The 13558-nt window shown below is 55.4% G+C and overlaps 1 protein-coding gene across 1 annotated transcript; it reads right to left on the bottom strand.

Moving 5' to 3' along the window:
• Positions 1 to 4973, bottom strand: LOC116834931 (phospholipase A2 inhibitor and Ly6/PLAUR domain-containing protein-like). The gene is made up of 5 exons (XM_075070489.1): positions 4904 to 4973; positions 3506 to 3616; positions 2651 to 2806; positions 2021 to 2164; positions 1 to 158 (listed from the first exon to the last, which is right to left on the bottom strand). The coding sequence occupies exons 1-5, from the start codon at positions 4971 to 4973 to the stop codon at positions 1 to 3; spliced, it is 639 nt and encodes a 212-aa protein (XP_074926590.1).
• Between the last annotated feature and the right edge of the window lie 8585 nt (positions 4974 to 13558).

Raw genomic sequence — 13558 nt, 5'->3', positions numbered from 1 at the left:
TCAGAAGTTGTTCACGTTCTCCGCCTTGGGGGCCGGGCTTAACTGGATGCTCTTGATTTGATAGATGTATAAACCCGACATCAGGCCCATCCCAGCTTTGATCTTGGCCACATCCTTGGTGGCGCATCCTCTTCCTGCGAAAGGGAGGTGGACGTCGTCTGCCCAGAGAAATAGTCGTTATTATCCGGCATGGGAGGGGAGCACACAGAGCCCCTGTCATTGGGGGGGTCATAACCGTGGAAATACAGGTAACAGAAAATCCCTCCTTGGCAGCTGCACTAAATCCCTTTACCTGTAAGGGGTTAAGAACCTCAACTAACCTGCTTGGCCACTGACCAGAAGGGCCAATGGGGAAAGAAGATACTTTGAAATCTGAGTGGGGGAGGATTTGTTTTGTTCCCTCTTCAGACAGAGAGAGACCAGGTGGGACAACATCTCCTGAAAACATCCCTGGAATGATTCATCTAAGATTACACAAGTTGTAAGGAAGGCAAGGAAATGCGTTAGATTGTCGTTTGGTTTAACTTGTGAATTTTCCCCATGCTACAGAGGTAGTTTTATTCCTGTTTTTGTAACTGTGAAGTTGAGTCCAGGGGGGATCCTCTGTGTTTTATATCGTTTTATTACCCTGTAAAGTTACCTTCCAGCCTGATTTTGCAGGTGTGATTCTTTCACCTTTTCTTTAAATAAACAATTTTCAGTGCCCTAGAGACAAGGGGTCTGGTTGGTACCCACATTATTCTCAAGCTTCCCCAGGAAAGGGGGTGAAGGGGCTTGTGGGGATATTTTGTGGGGACAGGGAGTCCTAGTGACCCTTCCCCGAATGTTTGTTGAAATCATTTGGTGGTGGCAGCGATACCGTCCAAGGACAAGGGAAGGAATTTGTGCCTTGGGGAAGTTTTTAACCTAAGTTGGTAGAATATAAGCTTCAGGGTCTTTCATGTGGGTCCCCAAATCTGTACCCCAGAGTTCAGAGTGGGTGGGGGAACCTTGACGGGGGGCACAGAGCCCCTGGCATGGGGGAGACAGAGACCCACCGCACCAGGCGCTGGCAAAGCAGCTGAGAGAAGGTCCTTGCCCCCCAGATCTGCCGGTCTCGGAGTAAAACAAGAGACACCAGCAGGAGACAGATGACTGGCTGGGGTGGGGGGGTGGAGGGACCAGGAAAGGGGGCAATTCCGGTTGGATGGAGCCATTTGAAAAACCCCCAGGAAAAGAGAGGGGGAGGGTTCCCAAAGGGGGGAGTCGGGACAGGGGAAGGAGGAGGAAACGGACAGGAAGGAGAGATGAGAGGAAAGAGATGGACAGAAGGAAAGAAAGGGGAAAAGAAACAAGAAAAGACACCAGAGACGGATTAAGGCTTCCTGGGGCCCTGGGCCAGAGCAAGTGGGGGGGCCCTCCCCACCCTCTTCTGCCTGCAGTCCTGCCCCCGCTCCGCCCCTTCCCCAGCCGCCCGCCCCTGTTCCACCCTTCCACCCACAGCCCCGCCCCTGTTCCGCCCCTTCTCCTCTCGGTCCCACCTCTGCCACCCTGCTTCTGCTTGCTGCCCCGCCCGCCGCCCCTCCCAGGGCCCCGCCCCCACATTCCACCTGCCCCACAGCCCGTTTGCTCTGTTCTGTCCTCGCCCCCACTGTGGCCCCACGACCGGAGCAGCTTTGTCCCCGCGCCACGGCCCCGGAGCCCAGCAGCGAGTGAGACTCTTGCAGTCCCAGGGCCGCGGTGGGGTCCAGGCGCTGGGGCTTCCCCCGCCACGGGGCAGCGACCCCAAGGGCGGAGGGGGAGGCAGGAAGAGTGGAAGAAGAAAAGGGGGAGAAGATGGAGTATTTCTGAGCCATCCACCCACTGGACCCCATTTTCATTTGCAGGTTTTGAACAGGCTGTTTCTCCCCCCAACCCCGCCCACGTGCTCTGCAGCCTGCCCCACTCGGGGGGCGGGGGGGGCGGGATTGGTCCAGTGCCCGCTGGCAGGCTCGGATGTCACCTGAGCAGGTTTGGCCTGGGGGGCCTATGGGGAACTCACTCTCTAACACTGTCCCGACGACGTCGACACACTGGTTGGCAGCCCCCTGGCAGTGCAGGATGTTGTTCTGGAGGCAGTGGTGGGATCCCAGGACATAGCACGACGGGCACTGTCTTCCATTGGGCATGACGCTGAGTCTGGAGCCTGCGGACAAAGGCAGGGGAATCAGAATCGGGGCTAAAGCAGGAAGCAGCTCCTTGTGTATTGGCATTTGCAGGAAGGGTGGGCTAGCGTGAAGACACAGGGCTGGACATCAGGATGCCTGAGTTCTCTTCCTCCCAACTCTGCCGCTGACAGGCTGGGGGAGCTTGGACGTTCCTGGGCCTCAGTTTCCCCAATGGGAACATGGTGAGAATGATCCTGCCTGGGTCCATTCAGATTGGAATCTCACTGGAACAGTAGCTGTGCCTCCTTGTGCATCTGGGCAGTGCCCGACATGATGGAGGAGCCCCGATCTCAGTTGGGGGGGCTGGGTAGCACCCGACATGATGGGGGCACCTTGATCTCAGTCATGGGAGGCTGGGCAGTGCCTGGTGCAATGGGTCCCTGATCCCCAAGGGTGCAGGGCAGTGGAGGGAAAGGGCAGGTGAGAGGTGCCAGGGTGGGGGCGGGTGCAGGATGGGTACTTACGTTCCTTTATCTCCTCCGTGTTGCAGTTTGTCTCTCTGCAGATCTTGGAGTGGACCCTCACGTAGACACCTTCCGCAAACTCAAAGTCCAGGTCGCCCTCCAGGCTGTGCAGGCTGCTGGTGCACGACTGGAAGATGCCCCTCTGCACCACACCCCCTGGTGGGAAGGGGCAGGAACGTCTCTCAAGGGATGAACATAAAAGTGTGCCCGAGTCCCCAACCTCCTGCTGGCTTCCTACAGCTGGACCAAGGCTGCCCCCCCACCCCACGTGGCTCTGCCTCAGTGTTTGATCCAATCCTCCCTACCCAGAGTGAGGGTGGGTTCAAACTGGTGGCAGAAGTGGGATCCCACCGGACCTTAACCTGGCAGTTGGGGCTCTCTGCTTTGGGGGAGGGAGGGTCGGCCTGTTGTACTCTGCCCCTCATGCAGAGCCCCTTGTCTGGGGGGCAGTGGGCGGTTGACAGAGTTCCCCTGGGCCAAGGGGCTGGGAGTTAAAACTCCATTGAGATGCCTGGGATAGTTTTCTCGCCTCCTGGCAATCAGCTCAGGCTCTAGGCAGACCCAGGCAGTGTCACTTTGTCGGTCATTCAGGGCAGCTCCCTCCTCCCAGCAATGGGCTCAGGCTCTCGGCAGACCCAGGCAGCGTCGCTGCGTCGGTCACACTCAAGGCAGTTTCCCCCTCCCAGCAATGGGCTCAGGCTCTGAGCAGAACCAGGCAGCGTCGCTGCATCAGTCACACTGACTATGAAGGCCTGAGAGCTGCTGTTTTGTTTTTGCTGAATGCCACTGCTGATTCAGGATGCGCAGCCTAGAGATCCCGCGCCTTGCTCTGTGTCACGGCACCACAGCACGTACCGACAGTGTTCACTTCCTGAACAGCGATGCAAGAATCATGCCAAACCCCACATCTCCTCTCTTCATGGTTGCTTTGCCCGGGGAATCTGGAGTAACAGCTGGAAGGACGTGCTGTGAAAGGAATTGCTCCTGAGTTCTGGCAAACAATATTCCTCATCCCTCCTTGGCCACCATTTACTGGCTCGCCAGGTCGTTTTCTGGCACCGAGGTGGCTCAGATCCCCTGAGCTGGGTTCTCGGGCCCCCAGGAACCCTTTCGGCTGGGCTGGCCCCCCTTTGAGTTATTTCGAGGGCAGAGTCACTTCTGCTGACTCTCTCCAGCGGCCAGACCAGGAAGGTTCCTGTTTGGAAAATGGGAACATTTCCCATGGTGATTTTCTCAGGGGAACAATCCATGTGATGCTTTCCTAAGAGCTGCACAGACCCCATCTGAGATCAGCTCTCTGTCGTGCCAGGTGCTGTACAAACCCTGGCCAAGACTGGGGCCCACCCCCTGTTGTGCCAGGTGCTGCACAGACCCACCTTGAGAAACAATTCCTCCCCAAAGAGTGTAGGGGAAAAACTGAGCATGGAGTGTGTGGGAGAGTGTGAGGAAGTGGGAATGTTCTAGCTGTGTTCTGTAATGCTGAGTGGGGAGTGTTGACCTGGGAAGGTTGCAGGGGAAGTTGTGCTGGGACGGCCTTAGGGAAGGGAGGATACCTGAGTGTGTAACCTGAGAACCCGGGTGGGGGGGTTGGAGGCCAGGTGACATCTCTGCCCAGGGCACTGGACAAAGGCTGGGGGAGGAGCCGGGGGAGGCTGAGTGGGAGGCTGGAGCGTTTTTCAGTTTGGAGCTGACTGGGAAATGGAGGGGACCCCCGATGGGGCTTGGGCTTCCCAATGGGGCTGTGGCCTCCCTGGGGGCCCCAGATGGACCTAACTAAAGAGGGACCTGTTGCCTGTACCGGCAAGGCCTGTTTTGGACCGTGTTCCTGTCATCGAATAAACCTCTGTGTTACTGGCTGGCTGAGAGTCACGTCTGACTACGAAGTGGGGGTGCAGGACCCTGTGGCTTCCCCAGGACCCCGCCGGGGCAACTCACTGTGGGAAGCGCATGGAGGGGCAGATGGTGAATGCTTCAAGGAGAGACCCAGGAGGTGATTCTGTGTGAGCTTCTTGCCCTGAGGACAGTCTGCTCCGAGGGAAAGGAGGCTCCCCAAAGTCCTACCTGGCTTTGTGGGGAGCAGTTCCAGAGCATTGCCCAGGGACTCCGTGACAGGGAGGAAACTGAGGCACAGAGTAGGGACTTGCTCACTGACAGAGCTAGGGACAAAACCCATTATACCCCCCTCCCCCTCCAGGAGTTGGGATAGAACCCAGGAGTCCTGGCTTTCCTCACCCCACTCTAATCCATTAGAACCCCAGAAATTCACACCGTTGGCTGTAGCTAGGAGAGCCCAGAGGAAGCACAAGACAAGACGAACGTCCATGGCTCTGGAGAGAGAGGGGGCTGGTGTTGGAGCTGCGACAGATCCACCTAGCCTGGAACACAGGAACATCACAGAGCAAAATCTGCTTTTCTGCCCCCAGCTCTGGGAGGGGAGTGGGATCTAGCGGTTAGAACGAGGGCAGTGGGCTGGGAGACAGGATTCTTGGTTTCCCTCCCCAGTTCTGGGCTGGGCTTTGGATCCCGTGGTTACAGCAGAGGAGCCAGAAGTCAGGACTCCTGGGTTCTCTCCTCAGCTCTGGGAGAGCCCCCCTCCCCCACACTAGGAAGCCCCGATATTCTACAGGGGGCCGTGGCATTGTGCAGCTGTCTCTGGGGAGTGCCCGCCCGAGCGAGCAGGGCTGGCAGCATTGCCCGCTGATCCCAGCCATGGATCGAGGACATTTCCAGAGCCAGTCTCCTCACACTCTGCCCTGTGGCCCCCCGGCCGGACAGATGCCCTGGCACCCGCCACCTGGCTTTCTCCTGCCCTGAGCACTGGGTTTAATCCAGCTGGGCAGGGCAGGACCTGGCACAGGAGCCAAGGACTGCGGTGTCGGCTGGAGAGGGAATTCTCACCTAGGGCAGTGCAGGGCTGGGGGGGTGGGTTTGCAGCTCTGTCCCTGGGCCACGAAGATGCCGGGGTTAGCTGGTGGCTGGGCAAGTGGGTAGGGGCAGGCTGCTTAAATAGCTAGGGCAGCGGGCGGGCACCACGCCAGACCGGGCTTGTCTCCAAAGCCCTCCCCCGTCCTCCCCCTGCTGAAGGGTGGCCCCCGGAGCTGGTGTAAACAGAAGCAGCCTCACTGAGTTACTCCTGATTTACCCTGGGGGAAGTGAGAGGGGACTGGGCCCAGGGACTCCAAGGGGGTGACTCCTGATTTACACCAGGGGGAATGGGCCCCGTCCTTGCCACTTCATCCCCACACACCCCTGGGCAGCAGGGCAGGGCTACTAGCCCTATTGTCCAGATGGGGAAACTGAGGTACAGAGAGGCTGGGTGATTTACTCAAGGGGTCTGGGGCAGAGCAGGGAGTTGAACCAGGGTCTCTCATGTCTGAGGCGAATGCTCTAACCACTGAACAGCACTGCCTCTCCTCGTAGGGAGTGCCCAGGATGGGAGCATCTGGGGTTTGCGTCTGTTCCTAGGGATCAGCTGAGAGATGGGGTCGCAGCCCAGACCCCAAATAAGACTGGAGCCCCCTTTGCACCAGGCACTTCCCAGACCCCCATGGCACTGCCCAGACCTCGCACAAGACCAGGGCCCCCCAGTGCCAGGCACTGCCCAGATCCCAATTGATTCCAGGGTCCCCCCTGGGCTGGGCACCGCCCAGACCCCAGTCGAGTCCAGGCGCTCCCACCCCCCATGCCAGGCGCTGCCCAGGTGAGATTGGTGCCTGTTGTGCCAGTTTTGCAACAGTGTTAAAAAATCACACGTCTTTTCCCCCCTCACCCGCTGGTGATCTTTTATTCAGGGACGTTCTCACAGGAAATAAATCCCCTCACCCCCACACAACAGTTTGCAGCATGCATCCGTCGCTGGAACTCGATCCTGGATTGTGCCAAGAGCCGATGGCAACAGGAGCGACCACGCAGCCAGGCTCCGTGTGTCCCAGGCAGTGGCTGGGCTGGGGCCTGGTGGCAGCACCTGGGGGGCTAAGTGCTCTGCTTGGGGCCGGGTGTGGGGGCCGGGCTGCATTCGGATGTGATCACGATGTCGGTGAAGACCCCCGGCAGCTTGTACACTCCCACCTTGCTGACACAGGTGCTTTTGGTGGCACAGCCGTGCATGGCGTAGGTGTAATCTGGATGCCTGAAAGCAGAGCGGAGAAGGCCTGCCCCGAGCCAGGACTTCACCCTGTTGGTTCACCTGCCCATGCTGCCCCGAGCCAGGACTTCACCCTCCATCTGGCCGGCTTTCCAGAGCTTTCCTGCGGGTGGCGAATTTCCCTAGGAGGGTTTGTTCTTCTGAGTCTTATCTGCATTTTAGTTCCACAAAGTTCTTGGCTAATTTCCCCTCCTGCGGAGCCCCGGTGAGTCTCCCCCAGCACGGAGATCAAGGACTTGTGTTGCACTCAAGCAGCAGCCAGAAAGGACACAATGGGGGGTGAACCCACCCCAGCCCACAGGAGCTTGTTACAACGGGGCCTTAACCCCAACCTGGCTGTGCCTGGCGTTAACGCCCGCGCTGTTATGCTCACAAAAAGTACATGAGATCTTTTTATAGGGGAAAAGGCAACATGCCGGATTTACTGAGAATCCAGCAGTCAGCACATGCTTTCCAGTCACACACACACACGCCATGCACACAGTCCGTGATGGGAGCTGTTCCTGTGAGGGGCTTGAAAGATTGCACTGCCCAGTTGGCTGCCAGGCATTTGCGTTCATAGGGGTCAACGTTTATCTCAGCTCCTGCAACTTCCTGGATTCAGACGCTACTGGAACCAGATTTCCTGCCTCATTGTTTGCAATAGGGTGGCAGCCCAGGCTGTACTGCTGGCAGCCAAGCGAGTAACAAGGGGCTGTGATTCTTCGGGAGAGCAGAGGGCTGGATCTGCCAGAGCCTGAGGCAGTGTAACCTGAGGTAGCACCAGCAGAGCCTTGTCTCAGGCTACTTTGAACCCTGTTTCCTGAACTAGCCCCAAAACTTTCTCCGTTAGTGTTTGCTTTGGTGCCTCAGTTTCCTGTCTCTTATTTGCAAGGCATGAAGAAGAAGGAAATGGCTAATCCTAGTATCCATGATTCTATTCATTTATTCTACTACTTTAAGTCTTAATGTAAAACACACACCGTATATGGCCAAAACATAACCAGTTATATTGCACAGTACCCATGGTACAACACCACACTCGCTCCTTGCCCTGCTTCCTCTGCTAGATGCAAGAGCTCTTCCCCGCCCCAAATTGTCTCCCCCAAGACAGGCCAGTCCTCGTTACAGACAGCCCCCCAACCTGCAGCAAATACTCACCAGCAACTACATACCACACAACAGAAACACTAACCCAGGAACCAAACCCTGCAACAAACCCCGATGCCAGCTCTGTCTGCATATCTGTTCAAGGGACACCCCCCCTCATAGGACCTCATCACCTCAGCAGACCATCCGGGTCTTGTTCACCTGCACAGCTACCAATGTGATATATACCATCATGTGCCAGAAATGCCCCTCTGCCACGTACGTTGGCCAAACCCCACAGTCTCTACGCAAGAGAATAAATGGACACAAATCTGACAGCAAGAATTGTAATATTCAAAAACCAGTAGGAGAACACTTCAACCTCCCTGGTCACTCAATAAAAGACTTAAAAGTGGCTATTCTTCAACAAAAAAACTTCAAAAACAGACTCCAGTGAGAAACTGCAGAACTGGAATTAATTTGCAAACTGGACACCAAGAAATTAGGCCCAAAAAAACACTGGGAGTGGCTGGGTCACTACAAAAATTCATTTCCCCCTGCTGATACTCCCACCTTCTTGTCAACTGTTTCTTGTCAACTCTTGAGAAAAGCCCACTTCCACCTTAATTGAATTGGCTCCTTAGCACTGATCCCCCGCTTGCTAAGGCAACTCCCATCTTTTCATGTGCTCAATATTTCTGCCTCCCTGCTGTATGTTCCACTCCATGCATCTGATGAGGTGGGTTCTAGCCCACGAAAGCTTATGCCCAAATAAATGTGTTTGCCTCTAAGGTGCCACAAAGACTCCTCCTTCTTTTTGTATCTCAGTGTGTTTGATTCTAAATAGCATCAGGGAAGCATTTTGTCGGCTCCTTGAGAAAGGAATTTGCAAGTTAAGTGCCCAGTCAAGAAACACTTAACTGACAGTGGACTTTGGAGACCCCTATCCAGACAAGAATTTCTCTGGGGAACTTTCAGGATAGCATGTTAACAATGGTGTCGGCCTGCAAGCTGAGTTGTGCCTGGACATGTGACTTGCCCATGTGACTCCTGACTCCATCTTGCTGCTGTGATTTTCCCCAGTGAGAACAAAGGGGCGTCCTTCCAGGGGCAGAGAATATAAAAGGCCCTGCAAACCCCTCCATCTTGTCTTCAGACCTGCTTCTGGCAGCTGGAGGAACCTTGCAACAAACTGAAGCTCTGAATGACCCATCCCAGCTGGGGATGTTCTAGAGACTTGATTTGAACCTGCAGTTTATTCCATCTCTGCTACAAGCCTGAACCAAGAACTTTGCCATCACTGTATGTAATTGATTCCATTTAACCAACTCTAGCTCTCAGCTCTATCTTTTTCCTCTTATGAATAACCTTTAGATTTTAGATTCTAAAGGGTTGGCAGCAGCGTGATTTGTGGGTAAGATCTGAGTTGTATATTGACCTGGGTCTGGGGCTTGGTCCTTTGGGATCGAGAGAACCTTTTTCTTTTACTGGGGTGTTGGTTTTCATAACCATTCATCCCATAACGAGTGGCACTGGTGGGGGTACTGGGAGACTGGAGTGTCTGAGGGAATTGCTTGTGTGACTTGTGGTTGGCCAGTGGGGTGAGACCGACGTCCTCTCTGGCTGGCTGCTTTGGTGCCTTATAAAGGACCCCTAGCCTGGGGCTGTGACTGCCCTGCTCTGAGCAATTGGTCCTGAACTGACACACTCAGTTGTGTCTCACCAAAGGCAGCATCGTCACAGTGGCGTAGTCAGCAGGATCTACAGCACCAGGTCCATTAAGCTTTGGGTCAGAACCCCACGCTAGCCAAATTTGGGATTGAGAGTTTGGTTGGTTAAAGAGCAGTGACCGTGAGCCAGAAAGCATCAGTAGAAGCAGTGGAACTGGAAACCCTGAGAGACAGGCTGCCATCTGAACATCATCAGAAACTGGCAGAAATTCGAATGAGAGAGAAGCAAGCGTTGGCCCATCTGGAGAAAGAAGCTGCTGAAAGACAGAGAGAAGCTGTGGAAAGAAATGCTGAATTGGAGAGAGAAGCTGTTAAGAGAAAGAAGGAGGCTGCTGAGTGAGGAACAGGCTCGTCGGAGGCATATGGAGCTGCTGGCTGCTGAGCAGAGGGTTGCCAAGTCAAAAAAGCAAGGAGAGAACAGGAGAAATTGTATCCTCTAGAAAGTCCAGTTTCTAGCAATGTTGGGATGTTGTGTTACTCTGAGCAGTTTTCTGAGTTTAACCCATTGTGCCATGACCAGGGGAGAGGGACTCTAACCTGGTGGGAAATAGCAGTTTGTCTGTGAATGAAGTTTCTGAATGTCTCTTTGATGTCTCAGAAGTGTCCCAGCACAGGCAGCATCATTCCCGATGTCCACTGGCTATAAGCAGCGAGCGAGCAGATCCAAGCTGGTCATGGAAGAAATAAAAGGAAAATCACAGCATGAGTTTCAGAAACCAGCCAGGGTTTGAATCAGACCATGCCACCCTGACGGGATCGTTCCTTGATACACAGGCTGGGATTCTCCTTTCCAGCCCGGGCCCCTCTCCCCTGTTCAGTCATTGTCCTCCAGACATGTTTCCAGGTGTTGGGTTGTAGGGGGGAATGAGGACAGGTGATAACGTCACTTCCCCCCCGTTCCAGGTTCGCCCAGCCAGCTGTCTCTGTGCTCTTCCTGAGGCATCTCCATCGTATCCAGTTCCTGGGGTGTCCTTGGGAGTGTGGATCCCTCCCGTCTGGCTGCTCCATAGCTGCCCTTGAAAGGCTGGTTGTGGGTGTTCCCAGCCTCACAACATATTTCAGTAACACAAATGTAGCAAAATGTCGTAATTCCCCATACAATGCTAGGGTTTCCCGGTCATGCTGGCAGGCTCGGGGGCACTGCATGGATGGACGTGGCCTGAGTCAGCCTGCTGTGAGCCAGCCTAGAGAAAGGGGAAGGGGTGAGCTGGGCCTCGCTGCCTTAGGGAGCAGCCTGCTTTGTCTCTCTCTGATTTGGGATGGTTCTTGGGTGTGAGTGTCCTGGATTCTAAGAGGTTCTCTGTTAGGGTTGCCAACTTGGTAATATTTAAAAAACGGACACTGCAACAGAAGTGCTGGAACCTCCCCTGCCCTGCCTCTTCCCCAAGGCTCCACCCTGTCCACTCCTCCCCTTCCCCCCTTTGCTCACTACTTTTCTCCTCCCACCCCCTGGCTGGGGTCAGGAGGGACTCGCCTGCAGTAGGGACTGGTGCGGGTGATGACCCAGTGCCTCCCCACCTGCAGACTTTGGGTGTCTGGTCAGTGGATCTGACCAGACACTGTCAGGTCCCCTTTTCGACTGAACTGGACTTTTCAGTTGAAAACCAGGTACCTGGCCACCCTAGTGTCCACTTGAAATGCAGCCACTGCGCCATTGTAGTGCTTCAGTGTAGACATGACTATGCCAAGGGGAATTTGGATTTAAGATGTACCTTTATTCAATGCATGGGTGTGTGGGGTAATGCCCCTGCCCCCCCATGGGTGCAGTTTAAGGAAGGGGCAGGCACACACTGGAGGAGAGCTCCCCCAGGGGGTTGAGCACAGCTCAGTGTGTTCCCACCCCTGCCTGGACCAGGACTCCCTAGCCCCGTCCTTGCTGCTTCATCTCCGCACAGCCCTGAGCAGTAGGGCAGGGCTGCTAGCCCTGTTGTCCAGATGGGGAAACTGAGGCACAGAGAAGCCGGGTGATTTACTTAAGGGGTCTGGGGCAGAGCAGGGAGTTGAACCAGGGTCTCTCATGTCTGAGGCGAGTGCATTAATCACTGGACAGCACTGCCTCTCCTCGTAGGGAGTGCCCGGGATTGGAGCATCTGGGGTTTGCGTCTGTTCCTAGGGATCAGCTGAGAGATGGGGGTGCAGCCCAGACCCCAAACAAGACTAGAGCCCCCTTTGCGCCAGGCACTTCCTAGACCCCCAGGTGCTGCCCAGACCTCGCACAAGACCAAGGTCCCCCTGGGCCACGCGCCGCTCAGACCCCAGTTGAGTCCAGGGTCCCCACTGGGCCTGACGCTGCCCAGACACAAGCCAAGATTGGGGCCCTGTGTGACGAAGTTGGGGGTGGGTTTCTTGTTTTTTCCAGTGGTTTGCATGCACAGGGGGTGGGACTCAGTGTCCCCAGGTGTTACTGGTTTAACGAGGGGAGGGGAGGGGGAGTTTGTTGTTCCAGAGGACCAGAGAGGGAGCTCGGGACTCCGGCTGATGGCCTGGAGGATGGAGACCCCAGCGACTGGTGACCTGGTGACAGGGCCGTCCGTAGCCATAGGCAGAACAGGCAGCCGCCTAGGGCACCACTAGGTCTGGGGGCACCGCTCTGCCTGGAGCCCGGACAGACAGGAAGCAGTGGAGGCTGCTGGGTCCTAGAGAGCTGAAGGCAGCACAGTCTGAGGGGGGGATTGGCTGCTGGGGTCTCTGGGAAGGGGTGGGGGAAGGAACTCACCTGCAGGGTGACCAGATATCCCGATTTTATAGGGACAGTCCTGATTTTTGGGTCTTTTTCTTATATAGGCTTCTATTCCCCCCACCTCCCTCCCGATTTTTCACATTTGCTGTCTGGTCACCCTAGGTGGGGGTAATTGGTGCCTATATAAGACAAAGCCCCAAATATCAGGACTGGCCCTATAAAAGCAGGACATCTGGATCTGGTCACCTCAGCTGGGGAGCACGTCTCTCCCCCGGGCTGGCAGTGATCCATCTCATCCGGGGGGAGATGCACAGGGCAGGATGAGCTGCTGTGGCTCCATGGGTGCCCCGTCCCTGAGATCAGATGCTGTGCTAACTTCACCATGGTCCGTTGGGCTGGAGGTGGTGCCTATTGGCGTGTGATCAGACCCGAGGTTTTGCTGCTGCTCTTGCCACTCTGCACCCCAAGAGGTGGATTTTGGGGTCCTGCAGTTTTCCACCTATCTCCTCTTCTACTGCAGCTGTTGGACCAGCAGGCTGGGGGGTGAGCCAAGCATGAAAGCAGTACTGTGTTGCCATTTTGATTGTCATTGAGCAAATTTGTTTGCCAAAAATGCTTGCTAAGAATCCTGAATTCAATTTCAATATATATTTTTTTTTTAAAAAAAATCAATATCTTAGCCAAAAACAGAAAATTAAGTTGTTGACAATTATTTGTGACAAGTTTGGTATGGGGAAGGGAGTGGGCCAGTTTTCATGAGAGAAACAAAAAATGTTGACTGACTTTCCTATAGCCTGTTACTGCTAAATAGAGCCCTCCAACAACTATAATATGCTCATCTCCTTACTAATCTATAGAGCAGGGGTCGGCAACCTACGGCACACGTGCCAAAGGTGGCACGCGAGCTGATTTTTGTTGGCATGCGGCGGTGGGCTGAGCAGCTCAGCCCGCCACTGCTCTGGGGTTCCGGCTGCTGCCCCATTGCCACCCAGGGTCCCGGCCACTAGCCCGACTCAGCACTCACTGCTGGCCTGGGGACCCCCAAGGAACCCCAGGCTGGCAGCAGACTGAGCAGGCCAATGGCTGAGACCCCGGCTGAGCCACTCAACCCGCTGTCGGCCTGGAGTTCCATTCACTCAGCTGGTAGGTGGGCTGAGCAGGACTAAATTCAACGAAATAGGAAAGCAAGAGCAATTAATGACAAAGTGCAAGAACCTAGAGCAGTGGTCCCTAACCTTTCTCGTCTGGCGGTCACCAGACAAAGGACCGTGGCAGTGAACAAGCAT

Source organism: Chelonoidis abingdonii, chromosome 11, assembly GCF_003597395.2.
Source record: "Chelonoidis abingdonii isolate Lonesome George chromosome 11, CheloAbing_2.0, whole genome shotgun sequence".
Lineage (NCBI taxonomy): Eukaryota > Metazoa > Chordata > Testudines > Testudinidae > Chelonoidis > Chelonoidis abingdonii.
This window is presented reverse-complemented; position numbering and strand designations above follow the sequence as displayed.

Coding starts and splice junctions, on each gene's coding strand:
- LOC116834931 (XM_075070489.1), bottom strand. CDS start 4,973: ATGGACGTTCGTCTTGTCTTGTGCTTCCTCTGGGCTCTCCTAGCTACA. Junction 3,617..4,903: donor CAACGGTGTGAATTTCTGGG/GTTCTAATGGAT, acceptor TTCCTTTCACAG/CACGTCCTTCCAGCTGTTAC. Junction 2,807..3,505: donor TCAGGAAGTGAACACTGTCG/GTACGTGCTGTG, acceptor CCTTCCCACCAG/GGGGTGTGGTGCAGAGGGGC.